The following is a 12,852-nucleotide window of genomic DNA, read 5'->3' on the forward strand; positions in this document are numbered from 1 at the left end:
ATGAAGGAACGAACAGCTGTCTGGGGACCAGGAGACTCGCCCTGCGTTAGCTGTTGCAGGGGCGCTGGCTCCGCTCCAGTCAAGCCGCCACTGGGCGTCGGCCTCTTCCGCCTCCCGCCGCTGCCCTCAACTCAGCTCCGCCCCGAACGGCGGAGGTCTGACCCTGGGTCCCATCTGGCGCGCGGCGAGCGGCGGCCCCCGCGGCGGGGCGGCATGGCCGTGCCCTGGGCTTTGCCCGCGCCCCTCAGCCCGGCGCAGCTAAAGCGCCTGGAGCAGCATCGCTACAGCGCGGCTGGGCGCTCGCTATTGGAGCCGTGGTTGCAGCCCTACTGGGCCTGGCTGGTGGAGCAGGTCCCGCTGGGGCTGGCCCCCAACGCCATCACCCTGAGCGGCCTCCTGCTGAACTGCTTGACGGCGCTGCCGCTCATCGCCTGCTGTCCCAGCGCCACCGAGCAGGTACCGCCCGCCACGGCTCGCCGCCGCCTCTCCGTTAGAGCTTGACCCTCTCCCCCGCCTGCCACAGCCTTCTCCTAGCGCTGCCTCGCCTCAGCACGGTGGTCTCGTCCCGGCCGACGCCCCGCAGGGCCCCTGTGCTACTCTGCCCTGCGGGTGCCGCAGTTCGGCTCCGGGCGGCAGGGTGTGGGGGAGCCGCTCCGCAACCTCCTGACAGTACCTGGAGCGTACGGGCCCGTGCCCACGGCAGGGTGCGGTGCCCTGCCACTTGTGGCTCCACCGCGGTAATCGTGGCCCTTCCCGTGAGAGGGAAGGAGGGCTAAGGTAGCGTTGTGGGTTTGCCCTGAGAAATCAAGGGAGTGGGGATGCGGGAGTGACGCCTTGGAGTAGTAGGGGTCAAGTTGCAGATGGGCGTTGAGATTTGAATAGTGAAATGTTTGGGGGCGATGACGTTAAAAAGGCAAGTTTCAGCGGGCCCACCTCTCCTCCCTTGGCCTTCATTGACCAGAGCATCCCTTGGGGCTGGAGCTTTGATTGGGTGCTTGGCCTGCACCACATTCTGCGGAACAAGATTGTAGCTGGGCTCACAGAAGTGCATGGGACCCCAGCCTCCTCCAGGAGCCGTTTTACAGCCCACACATGTGCCTCTGCTCGGCCAGCTTGCTGGGAAGGAGATGTAAACTGCCAACTCCCTTTTCAAGAGGAAGCCTTAGGGTGCCCAGTAGAGGGTACAGGGTGTGACCAGGAACACGGCAGAGCTGGCTACTTTAGCATCCAAGAGCTCAGAATTGAGGTTCAATTAAGTAGCAGGTACTTTATCTGACAGTAACTGGAATGCTTCCCATCCTCACATGGGAAACATTTAATGGCTTTAGCTTCTGAAGGCAAAACAGACTTGTTAACATGGGCTGATGCTGCTGTCACTTAAACTGGGTTGCCTCTGAGAGTTTAAAGAGCTCTGTTGGAGCTTGCCAGGCTGTTAACCGGTTTCCCAGTGCAGAGTCTTCATGGTAGTTAGGGTGTGAACTATCAAGAAAATTGCTTTGTGTAGGTAAAATATCTTGAAGGGTGGCTGTTGTTTTTCTTGCATTCTGATAGGCTTAAATCCTAACAGCAGAGGTGGCAGCTTGACTGGGGTTTCTTAATAACTTCTATGTACTTTGAGTGTCCTTGTGGACAGAAGAGCCCTTCTTTTTCTCCAGTTCCTTTGTGTTAGCAGAGATGTTTGTACCAGGAAATGGATCCGGATCCAAGTTAACTTTGTTTTGATCTCACCCTAGTCACTTCCCTGCAGGCTGTAGAAGGGAGGCTATAAATGAGAGTGAATGGTTGGAAACTACAGATGTCTTCTAGTGGCACTTCCAGAATTAAAATGCTTGTGGAGCTGCTACATTCAGCTTAGTTTTGTGATGTAGGTATCAGTTATGTGCCAGCTCTGTGTCTGGATGTTTATTTTAGCTTTTCCTCTGTTGTTCAGAAAATAAATTGGAGAAAGTGCAGAAACTGAATTTTCAGTTGGTTTTGACCCCTGTGGTCTCCTGTACAAAAAGAAAAAGGTGGTGCTGCAGACATCCAGGTAATTATTCCTTCTGAGAAAGCTCAAGTTGAGTTTTATGAACTTTACTGTGGGTACTTTTAATTGTGGAAGCTGAATTGTATAAGAATCTACAGTTTGGACTGACCTTCTTTGTTCAGATCTCAGCATATCCTTTATAAATGTGTACTGTAATGCCACACTCCTTATCCTGTTGCATTTTTTTGTTGCCTCTGTGCTGTGACAGTAGCCCTCACTTTTTCTTGCTTCATCACTTAGGGCATCATTACTTCTCTTCTGCTTGTTTCAGATTGCCTTCCACTAAAGCCATGGTTTGGCTGGTCCTTTTAAAAAGCTAAAACTGTTGGAACACTAAGCAGGTGCTACACATACTGTTCTAGTATCTGCTTTGTACTTTTTACTTAGCTGTGTAGACTGGAAGGGCTGGGAGGAAGGTGGAACTGAAAATGTTTAAAGGTGATTGAATCCCTGACTGATCTAACAGCATAGTGCACTTCAACATCACCTGTCTATACTGCCAAGCCACCTCTTCCATTGATAAATGAGTCCTGATAGACTAGCGAGAGCTTGTTATATTCTCCTTGTGGAAGTGCAGGAGCACTGTATAGAAGACTCAGATAAAGTAAGAAGCAGGTTTTGGTTTTTGGTGTTAGGGTTTTTTTATGAGTTGGTTTGTGTGGCTGGTTGTGTGCTTGGTGGTTTTCCAATTGAATATTTTTAACCAATCTTAATAGAATAAATAGAATAGAATTAACCAGGTTGGAAGAGACCTTTGAGATCGAGTCCAACCTATCATCCAACACTATCTAATCAACTAAACCATGGCATCAAGCACCCCATCAAGTCTCTTCCCAAACACCTCCAGTGATGATGAGTCCACCACCTCCCTGGGCAGCCCATTCCAATGGCCACTCTTTCTATCAAGAACTTCTTCCTAACATCTAGCCTAAACCTCCCCTGGTGCAGCTTGAGACTGTGTCCTCTTGTTCTGGTGCTAGGTGCCTGGGAGAAGAGACCAACCCTCACCTGGCTCCAACCTGCCTTCAGGTAGTTGGATAAATAGGATAAATCTACTAGTCTTTTATTGAAAAGCATGAACTCTTGATACTTGTGTAAATGATCCAAAACAAGTAAGACTGCCAGATGAAATCCTTCAGAGAGTAGCTGCTGCTATATCCTTCCAGCTGCCAAAAAAAGACTGGTTTAGGAGTTTTTGCAGCAAGGGGTTCTACTTAGTTTATTTGCTAGAACAGGAACTGATGGAGATATTTCGCCATAGACTTCTTCCACCACATGATTTTGTAGCAAATTCCACAATTTAATAATACTTTCTCCAAATACAATGCAATTAATGTCTAAACAGATACAATGCTCCCTTGTTCTCTTACTCTGTAGCCATTATTACCTAATACACTATTGATTTTATCTTCATCAGCATCAGTAGCCACTAAAAGCCAGTTTGTTACTGACTGGCATGATATGTTTTGGCTTTATAAAATATTGCCTGCTTCAGTAATGTCTTCTTTTCTAGTAGGAACATCACTGACTCCTGTAAATGCACATTGTAACATAAGCCTTCTTATTTGTAGCTAAGCCGTTAGCAGACTGCACCCCTGAAGCTCTGTTGCTGAACATGAGCCTGCAGTGTGCCCAGGCAGCCAAGAGGGCCAATGGCATCCTGGCCTGCATCAGGAACAGTGTGGCCAGCAGGAGCAGGGAGGTCATTCTGCCCCTGTACACTGCACTGGTTAGGCCACACCTCGAGTACTGTGTCCAGTTCTGGGCTCCTCAGTTTAGGAAGGATGTTGACTTGCTGGAACGAGTCCAGAGAAGAGCAACAAAGTTGGTGAGGGGTTTGGAACACAAGCCCTATGAGGAAAGACTGAGGGAGCTGGGGCTGCTTAGCCTGGAGAAGAGGAGACTCAGGGGTGACCTTATCACTCTCTACAACTACCTGAAGGGAGGTTGTAGACAGGCGGATGATGGTCTCTTCTCCCAGGCACCCAGTACCAGAACAAGAGGACACAGTCTCAGGCTGTGCCAGGGGAGGTTTAGTTTGGATGTTAGGAAGAAGTTCTATACAGAGAGTGATTGCCCATTGGAATGGGCTGCCCAGGGAGGTGGTGGAGTTGCCGTCATTGGAGGTGTTCAGGAGGAGACTTGATGGGGTGCTTGGTGCCATGGGTTAGCTGTTTGGGTGGGTTGGACTGGTTGATGGGTTGGACATGATGATCTTGAAGGTCTCTTCCAACCTGGTTTGGTTTATTCTAATAAAATCTATGTGTAGATCTTCATAGAATGCTTGTCCAGTTTTCTAACCCTATGTAACTTACATTATTTCTATAGATCACTGTTCTATGGGACTGCTGCACCAGGTGTTGTGGTAGGGAGGATGCTACCCGCACATTTCATGTTCTGTGGAGGACTGAAATAGTCTCTTCACTGACTGCAGTCTGGAGTGGTGGGGGAGTTCTGATGTTCTGGTTTGTTGCATTAGGTTTGGATTTTTTGATGCTAATTATAACATATCTAGAAATATGTCTTCAAGTATGAACAGTGTGTATTTGCTGCATTAGAATGTAAAAAAAACACCTCTCAGGTGAGGATTTCTGTTTTAAGCCCCATCTGGTAGGGAACTCCACTGCCAGCTGACTTCTTTGAAGTAGCTACAGTTACTTCATTAGGCCTTGCAGATCAATCTCCTGTATCCCTTCCTATTCTGGAGAAAACTGGCATGTTATTTTTTTCATTACATCAGCACTAGGAAGAAAAATGGCCAATTCTCCATCTTTTCAAAATTAAGAAAGGAAACTGATCCTGCTGCCTTCATGGTGGCACATGGAGGAGCCTAGCTTTAGTAATCCTTCAATCACGGTCACAGGTATCTCTCAAATACCATGGGAAGCTAGTATTTTAGGGCAGAAGTTCATGTTAGCAGTAATTATCACTCTTGAATTTATATCTATTTAAAAAAAATCTTATAGCAGTTACATCAGGATCGTAAGCAATGACACACACACACCCCCCCCCCCCCCCCAACTTGATCAGAGAAGACTTCATCCTGTGATAAAGATTTGTCCTACTGGCACTCATCTTCATAGATTCCATCATGTCTCACTTATTTGAGTTTTTAAAGCCTTTGTTTCTGTTGTCTATAATTTCATGGAGGTCATTGGGAATAGAGAAAAATGTGGATTATGGATTTGCACTTTAGGCAGTGGAAATGGGCAGGGGTCTAAGGGTTCTCATGCAGAGAGCAGAGGGAGGGAAGAGAGGCCTGTGATGGCTAGCTCTGAAGAACAGTCTAGGAAATGGTGTATTGAAAGGGTGCCATACCATGCTGAAATGTGCTATTTAGAAAGCTATACATCTAGAGAGATCAAAAAGCAGGGGAGAGTCTAGGTGACTACAGCTTGCTCTATATTTAACTATTTGGAGCAACACTAGTGAGGTGCTGTCTCTGTTTCTTTCTCTTAAAAAATCTCATTGAAATACCATCATCACCACCCTAACCCTCCACCTTTTAAATTGAAAAAGGAATTGTCTTGAGGCTTTTTTTCCTGTCAGAGGGAGGAAGGAGGAGAGGATATTTACAGGCATGACATTATGTAAACAGCAAAAGCACAACTGAGCTTTGTGGGAGAGACAATAAAGAAATAGAAAAGAGGGTGAACTGGAGGAGCTGGTATAAACCAGCTGGGATGGGGGTGTGAGAGTGTGAAGGAAGAAGCATTAAGCTCCTGGCCTAGTAGAGGAGAAGTGTGAAGCAGAGTGCCAAACAATATACAGGAGTGAAGAACAGAGCACAGAGCAGTGAATGGGAGAAAGGGGTGTTTGGCACAAAGATGGTAAATGCTTAGGAACCCTTAGGGGGAGCTTGTTGGGGAGAGGAATATGCTAAAGGAATGCAGGGAATTCCTGGTGTGCATTTGGACTATATAATTATTTGATTAGTAGGTTTTTTTGTTGGGTGTTATTTTTTTTTTTGTGTGTGTATGTTTGGTTGGTTTTTTCCCCTCTCCCTGTCCTTTCTCCCTGCCATAATGCAGTTTAAACAGCCCCTTCCCTTCTGCTATGCACAGTTTACTTAGTGCTTTGTGATGAATACCAGTGAGGGAAATAATCTATGTTTGGGGGAAAGATGGAGTCCAGTGAAAATGTATCTCTTTATTCTCTCTATTCTGAATCTGTTCCAGGGAGGGACCACACAAACTGTCCCCCCCTTATGACTAAATGTGGCTGGCTGATTCTTTAAATACTGCAAAAGTTTGGGGGTTTAAACTCTCCAGGCTTGAAAGCTTTGCTTGAAATAAATGGTAAGAGATCTCCGTGGTACAAGTAGCCCTTTGCAGCTGTCCACATTCTTCTTTGGGGTGGAATCACAGGAGCAGAAGAATAGGGACTGTTGTTCAACCTACACCTTTTCCTGAAGGACAGGAATGCCACACATACCTGTCAAACACTATATGCACATGGGTTTGTTTTGACACCTCCTGGTTCAGTAGATGACCAGACCTGCTGTACCTGTTTTGTGTGTGACAAGATTATGGGGCTGCATCATCTTTCGGGCATCCTTTTTGACTGGAGCAAAGAAGCATCTCCTCCCCCAACTGGGTTTTTGTTTTCTTCTAGTTCCGTGAGAAGAGCATCTAGCTCTGGCCAAATAGTGCATTTGCTTTGACAGGATATAACTTTGGGCAGAGATAATAAACACCTCATCAGTGAAAAGCTGATGATTATTGGGAGCCTCCTGACCTTTCTGCTGAGTCTGTCAGCCATGTCAGCATTTTCAATGTTCCCTCTTCTCTAATTTGCAAACTACTGTGTCTAGCGTGGGAAGACAAGGGGCATCCCCGGAGTCAGGCATGTGAGAAGGCGGAAGAAACACCAGCTGTAGCTGTATTGAGAGGGTGGATGGCAGAGAGAGTCCATGGTGATTAGGAACTTTGGAAACCTCTACGCACCTTCAGTGATTTGGAAGAATGTATTTTGTCAGTGACAACATTGGAGTCTTCATATAATCTGTCAGGCATAGCTGATCACAGGTGACCTTCGGTTATTGCTGCTTTGGATTAAATTTGAACTGACAGCCTAGGGATGAATTGCTTCAGATAGTTAGAATAAACCAAACCAGGTTGGAAGAGACCTTCAAGATCATCATGTCCAACCCATCAACCAATCCAACCCACCCAAACAGCTAACCCATGGCACCAAGTACCCCATCAAGTCTCCTCCTGAACACCTTCAATGACAGTGACTCCACCACCTCCCCAGGCAGCCCATTCCATAGCGCAATCACTCTTTCTGTATAGAACTTCTTCCTAACATCCAGCCTGAACCTCCCCTGGCGCAGCCTGAGACTGTGTCCTCTTGTTCTGGTACTGGGTGCCTGGGAGAAGAGACCATCATCCGCCTGATAAGGTCACCCCTGAGTCTCCTCTTCTCCAGGCTGAGCAACGCCAGCTCCCTCAGCCTCTCCTCATAGGGCTTGTGTCTCTAAACTCTCTCAGACACCTCTTCCCTTGTTCATACTAGAATCCTGCTTTCTTCCCCACAGCTGCTGGGATACAAGTGCATCTGCTACAGGTGTTAATGGATACAGGGGATCCTTACTGGGTAGGGGATGAAAACTCTCCGTCCCTTTCCAGATGGTCAAGGAGTAGAGCTAATTTTATTTTGGAATCCAAGGATTTGTCCCAGGAGGAGCTAATGCAAACAACATACAGTGTTATGGCTAATGATAAAAACGTATGCTATAGCAGGTTTCTGTTCCTGACTGGCATTATCAATAGTGGAAATGATCCAGTTAAATAAGAAACTGCCCACACTCTGGCATTTGACTCAGTTGGTGATGTGCCCCACAGTGGAGGGGGTGTGTGAATGCACATCAAATGTATTGCTGCCATCATGTGACCTGGATTTCTATAGTGTGATCTTAGGGGAGGTTTTTAGATACCAGTATGTTTAACATGCACAGGAATAAGACTATCTACTTTTCATGTGCTCAAGGCTTCCAGCATAACCTGAGATTAATATTTTTCTTAGTTTTTTTTTTATTAAGGTGAAAAATGGCCTTGCCACTTCTGAAGAATTCTGTGTTTTTTAGATTTCTCTGTACATACAAATCTAGACTTACCACCTGCAGTGGAGTGCACTGAAATTAGATCTGGTGTTTAAATCTGCTTAATAATCTTTAGTGGACTGAGGAAATAAATGTAATTGTATTGGTCTATTTGTGCTGCAGGAGAGGAATTGGAGGGGTGGGGAGTCAGAGCAGCTGTCCCTTACCTGGGAGTGGGAAAGGATTCATCTGTGTGACTGCCTGTGGCTGTTCACTTGTTTAACCTGCAAGTTGCATTTCCAGCATTTATACCTAACTTGAACTCTCTTTTTATGAACAGTGCTTCTAAATATTAAGGATACCACTGGAAACTACTTGAGGCAAAAATGTTACTTACTTACACAATGACATACTGATTGTGCATATGAAAGGTACTACTGTAGGACAGTTCCTTTGAACCTAAGACTGGTGTTAATGTGAGTGATTCACAGCTTGCTTTGAAACTGATAGTCTATATTAAGTAGATAGTTGCTCCTTCATATTTAGGGAATGACTTAATTTCTTCATACCCGTGTCCAGAGTGCCTGTGTAGTCAATTTTTGTAGGTAGGAAAAAAATCTTCCCCTGAAAGCTGATGTCTTTTCTTTAGTACAGTGTAATGGGGTTTATATCTGTGTGTTGTAAATCTCAGCAAATCATCTAAGTGTCTGTCACATAAACTGTGAAGAACTTTAGTAAGTGCCTTGCTAGTATTTTCTTTTTTATAGGTAAGTTGTAGTTTCATAACATTTTTCAGCACAAAGAATATAAACAACTAGAGAATACTGTGGGTTTAAGGTGGGAAAATAAGTCAGTTGATGCAGAAGAGAGGTTAAAAGTTGTTTATTGGGTTTTTTTTCAACTAAGTGGAAGGAGCTACATTTCACTGGTCTATCTAGAGTAGTTCCTTACAGTAGTTACTACTATTCATGTAGACACTAGCATAAGGAATTTTGTTTATCCATTAGCTCATAGCACAATTTTGTGATGAACAATATTTTAACTTTAACAAAACAGGTTATCACCTAAGAAATTGGGAACTGCCTAGTGACTTTACATGTGAATCTCTTTCAGGCACCTTTTTGGGCATACATCCTGGGTGCATTAGGACTTTTTATCTACCAGTCCCTGGATGCCATCGATGGGAAGCAAGCCAGAAGGACAAACAGTAGTTCTCCTCTAGGAGAACTCTTTGATCATGGCTGCGACTCGATTTCCACAGGTAGACCTATCCTACTGTTAACCCATCCTAGTTTTAAAAAGAGGACCTGATTAGTCACAGATTTGTTGAAGCTGGAAAGGACCACTGGAGATCATCTAGTCCAACCCCTTTCTCAGAGCAGGGTCAGCATATTCTCTTTTAGGGTAAATTCACAGTCTTCAGGTCACTGCAGCCAAGGCTGACCCCTGACCTTTGCGTCCTGACCAGGGAGGATGTTTGACAAGTACTTTTAGCAGATATTGGATAACATGTTCTGATCATACTGTGCATCTTCACAAACAGTGCTCTTTGAATGAGCTAGGTGGTGAACAGAACAGAGAATTCCCTAAAAGCATGTTTATTCTTCACTATGCATAGCCTATGTTTTCCAGTAGGGTACAGGTGATGCCAAATAAAGGTTTGTAAGGACCTAAAAAACTGATGCTGGCATGTAAATCTAAGGATTCTGCTTTAGGAAGGAGGTGCCCAAATACAATCTTGGTAATAAGGCATTCAGCCTGGCACTGAGGAGAAGGGTAACTTGTATTCCTTAGACAGATGAGCTTAAAAGTTGCGGTCCTCAGTTTCGCTTTCTATAACTTAGCTGCTGTTGGTGGCAGTGCCTTTACTTCTACAAAAGCTTAATGGCTGGAACACTGGAAGCTCATTTTTTATGGCCTGCCTCCCTGAGGAGTGTGACTACCAGCCTCTCTGAGCTGAGCCCTTTTGATAAAGCTGTCAGTGTATGTGGGAGACATGAGATGAGAAGGCCAGAAGAAAGGAGAATAACCACTGTAGGCTAGAAGGCAGGGCCCTTGCTTGGAAGAAGAGGATTCCTGTGCTTTGGTAGCTGCTGCCAGGATTGTCCCAGAGGTTAGCTATGCAGTAAATTATCAGTCATGTAATTACTTTGTTACAGTGATGTCAAATGCCTTGTGATTTTTTTGTAATTATTTTTTCTCTTCAGCTGCAAGAAGAGGGTGTATGACTAACCTGTTCATTTCTGCTTTTCAGTTTTTGTTGTCCTTGGATCCTGCATAGCAATCCGACTAGGAACAAATCCTGACTGGTTATTTTTCTGTTGTTTTGTGGGACTGTTCATGTTCTATTCTGCTCACTGGCAGACATATGTATCAGGCATACTAAGGTTTGGAAAGTAAGTAGGTATTGTTAGAAGAACGTGTGGCTTAATGTCTGTAACTGTTAGCTACTTGATTTCCCTTTCTTGTTTTTGTTTGTTTGTTTTGGTTTGTTTTTTTTTGGTTGGTTGGTTGGTTGTTTTTCCCTTGCTCTGTCTTCCTCTTACCCTCTTCCTCATCATCCTTCTCCCCTAGCATACTTGTGTTTTATCTGGCAAAACCTTTAAACCCCTGCATAATGAGGAATAGAGGACTTGTTTTCTTAGCAGCTGATTTTAGCTGTATGTGCTTTGTTTGCATCTCTGGCTCTTTTATCTGCAAATTTGTTCTCAGAACCCATACAAGCAGTGTGCATGCTCAGAGGGGTCTTGCCTGCAATATAAACAAGCTTAAGCAGGAATCAGGGACAGAGCAAGCATCTACAGTACCCCTTCCTTAGTAACCTGCCAGCAACAGAACAGTTCCAGCCCAGGGTACTCTGAACTACATGCATTTTTAGAGATAATTGAAATGAACACTCTGCTTCCAGTGCATCCTTTGGCAGTGAGTTCCACAGTGCTATAGCAGTGCTTGAAGAATTGCCCCAGGTTTATGCAAGGGCTTTGCTTTTAATCTGGCTCATGCTGCCTTTAATGTCCTTTAGGTTTTGCGGTCACTGTTCTAGAAATTGGTGGGATGCTGTTTGTGACTGCAGCTGTTCTCACTGCAGTGTAGGAAGAGTAGTCATGATATTCACGTAGAAAATACCAATTTCAATGTAATTCCTAATGGAGTGGGACTGCTGCACCCTCTCACAGCTGTGGTGGCACCTAGCCATGGGCTTTTGCCGTTTTTTTAAATGAGATGCACTTCAGTAATGATTTAGTAATGAAGAAGAAAGGATCAGAGATTTCTGTAACAGCAAAGTTGGAAGTATGTGACAGATGAAGGCTATCCTACTAATTGTAGTCACTTGCTAAGTCACCTCTATTTCTTCCTACTCAGCTCTGACCTGCAAGAAGCACCTTAGCAAATCTGAGCATCACTGGGCACAAAGGCTTGGTGATCAGCTATCCTTGCATACTGTTCAATGTCTGTGTTAAAGTAAAGCTGCCTCTGTGGTAATGCTAAGAGCTCTTTTATTTTGCTGATAATGCATTTTACCACACAAACTATAGCTCTTCTGCCTGCTACCCATCCTGCTTTTTTAAAAGAACAATCTGTGCTGTAAGCAAAAATAGATGCTTTAAAGTGGTGGCTAGAAGGGGATAATTTAATTTGGATTACACTGAAGGGAGATAGACTATGCCATGAGCTCTGGGGTTTTGCACATATGATTTTCTTCAGAGGATGTTTTTATGAGGCTGATTTCCCCACATCAAGAAGGCACTGAGACTCCTGTACCACATGAAAATGTCAATGGTTTCTGTGTAAATACAGAATACAGTTTGTAATGATCTGGTATTTCATGCTTCCTGTTGGAAGTTAAATAGACACAACTCTTCTCCAAGGTAACTTAGTTCTGTTTAGTGAAAACAGGTTAGAGTTTTTTTAAGGCTTATGTTTTTATTTCTTTTAAGCATAAATGTGAGAGTCTAAATGAAGGCATGCAGTATATTGTTCTCAGTATGATGATGCATACTGCTTTCACTGCTGCTGTTCCAGAATTAGCAGCATTTTGGAAGTCAAATGACAGATGAGAGAGTCCTAATGCTGATGGCCAGGAAGGATCAAAGCACCTTGGTACTGTGCCACTGTCACATTATGTAGAATACTGCACAGTGCCTTATGAAAATCTTGGGATTCTGGCTTGGTTATGTTGCAACCAACAATCTGAGCCTCTGTAAAACTGAGTACTGAACTTTGGCACGTGTAGTGACTCAACTTCAAGCCTCCTCCCACCACCAGCAACAACAAAAGTCTAGGTTTTAGTACAGAGTGCAAACTCTGAAAGCTTGCACTTGCATACAGATGCTTTTGCATGACTTAACTGAAAAGTTCAGTTGGTGCAGCTACAGCCGTGACTGGGCAGATGCAGCACTTCATCCTCAGTAGAGTGAAGAGCCCACTCCCAGCACCACTGTCTTGTTTCTGCCCTGCACAGACTCTGTCTCTTGACTTCAAGCCAAGCCAGGCAGAAGATTAAAAGCCTACACAAGGCTAGTAAGCTGAACTGCTTCACCTTACAGCTAGTACAAGTGAGAGGGCACCACAGTGCACGGAGGGGAGTACCTCCCATTCCAACGGCTTTCAGCTATGTCAAGCACCTCAGCATATCATCTAGTTGCAGCTTAAACTTTGACTTTTCTGAGACTAAGAGTCTGAAGCTTGTGATGAAACAAGGCATATTTTATCACTATCTTTCCAATGAAAGAAGAGACTTTAATGTTACTGTGATTATCCAAGTCAGATAAATGTTTTCCAT

General features: G+C 44.7%; 1 protein-coding gene across 3 annotated transcripts in view; it reads left to right on the forward strand.

The window, feature by feature from the left end:
- Window positions 1–12,852, forward strand: part of CHPT1 (choline phosphotransferase 1) — a 21,734-nt gene continuing 8,882 nt past the window's right edge. For all 3 annotated transcript variants that reach the window (XM_068142250.1, XM_068142248.1, XM_068142249.1), the window contains exons 1-3: window positions 1–456; window positions 9,183–9,330; window positions 10,324–10,465. In XM_068142250.1, coding sequence (XP_067998351.1) covers window positions 1–456; window positions 9,183–9,330; window positions 10,324–10,465 — 746 coding nt within the window. The remainder of the gene's footprint in view (window positions 457–9,182; window positions 9,331–10,323; window positions 10,466–12,852) is intronic.

This window comes from Melanerpes formicivorus, unplaced genomic scaffold (assembly GCF_026170545.1).
Source record: "Melanerpes formicivorus ecotype bairdi unplaced genomic scaffold, bMelFor1.0.p_v2 SCAF_8, whole genome shotgun sequence".
NCBI classification, from domain to species: domain Eukaryota; kingdom Metazoa; phylum Chordata; class Aves; order Piciformes; family Picidae; genus Melanerpes; species Melanerpes formicivorus.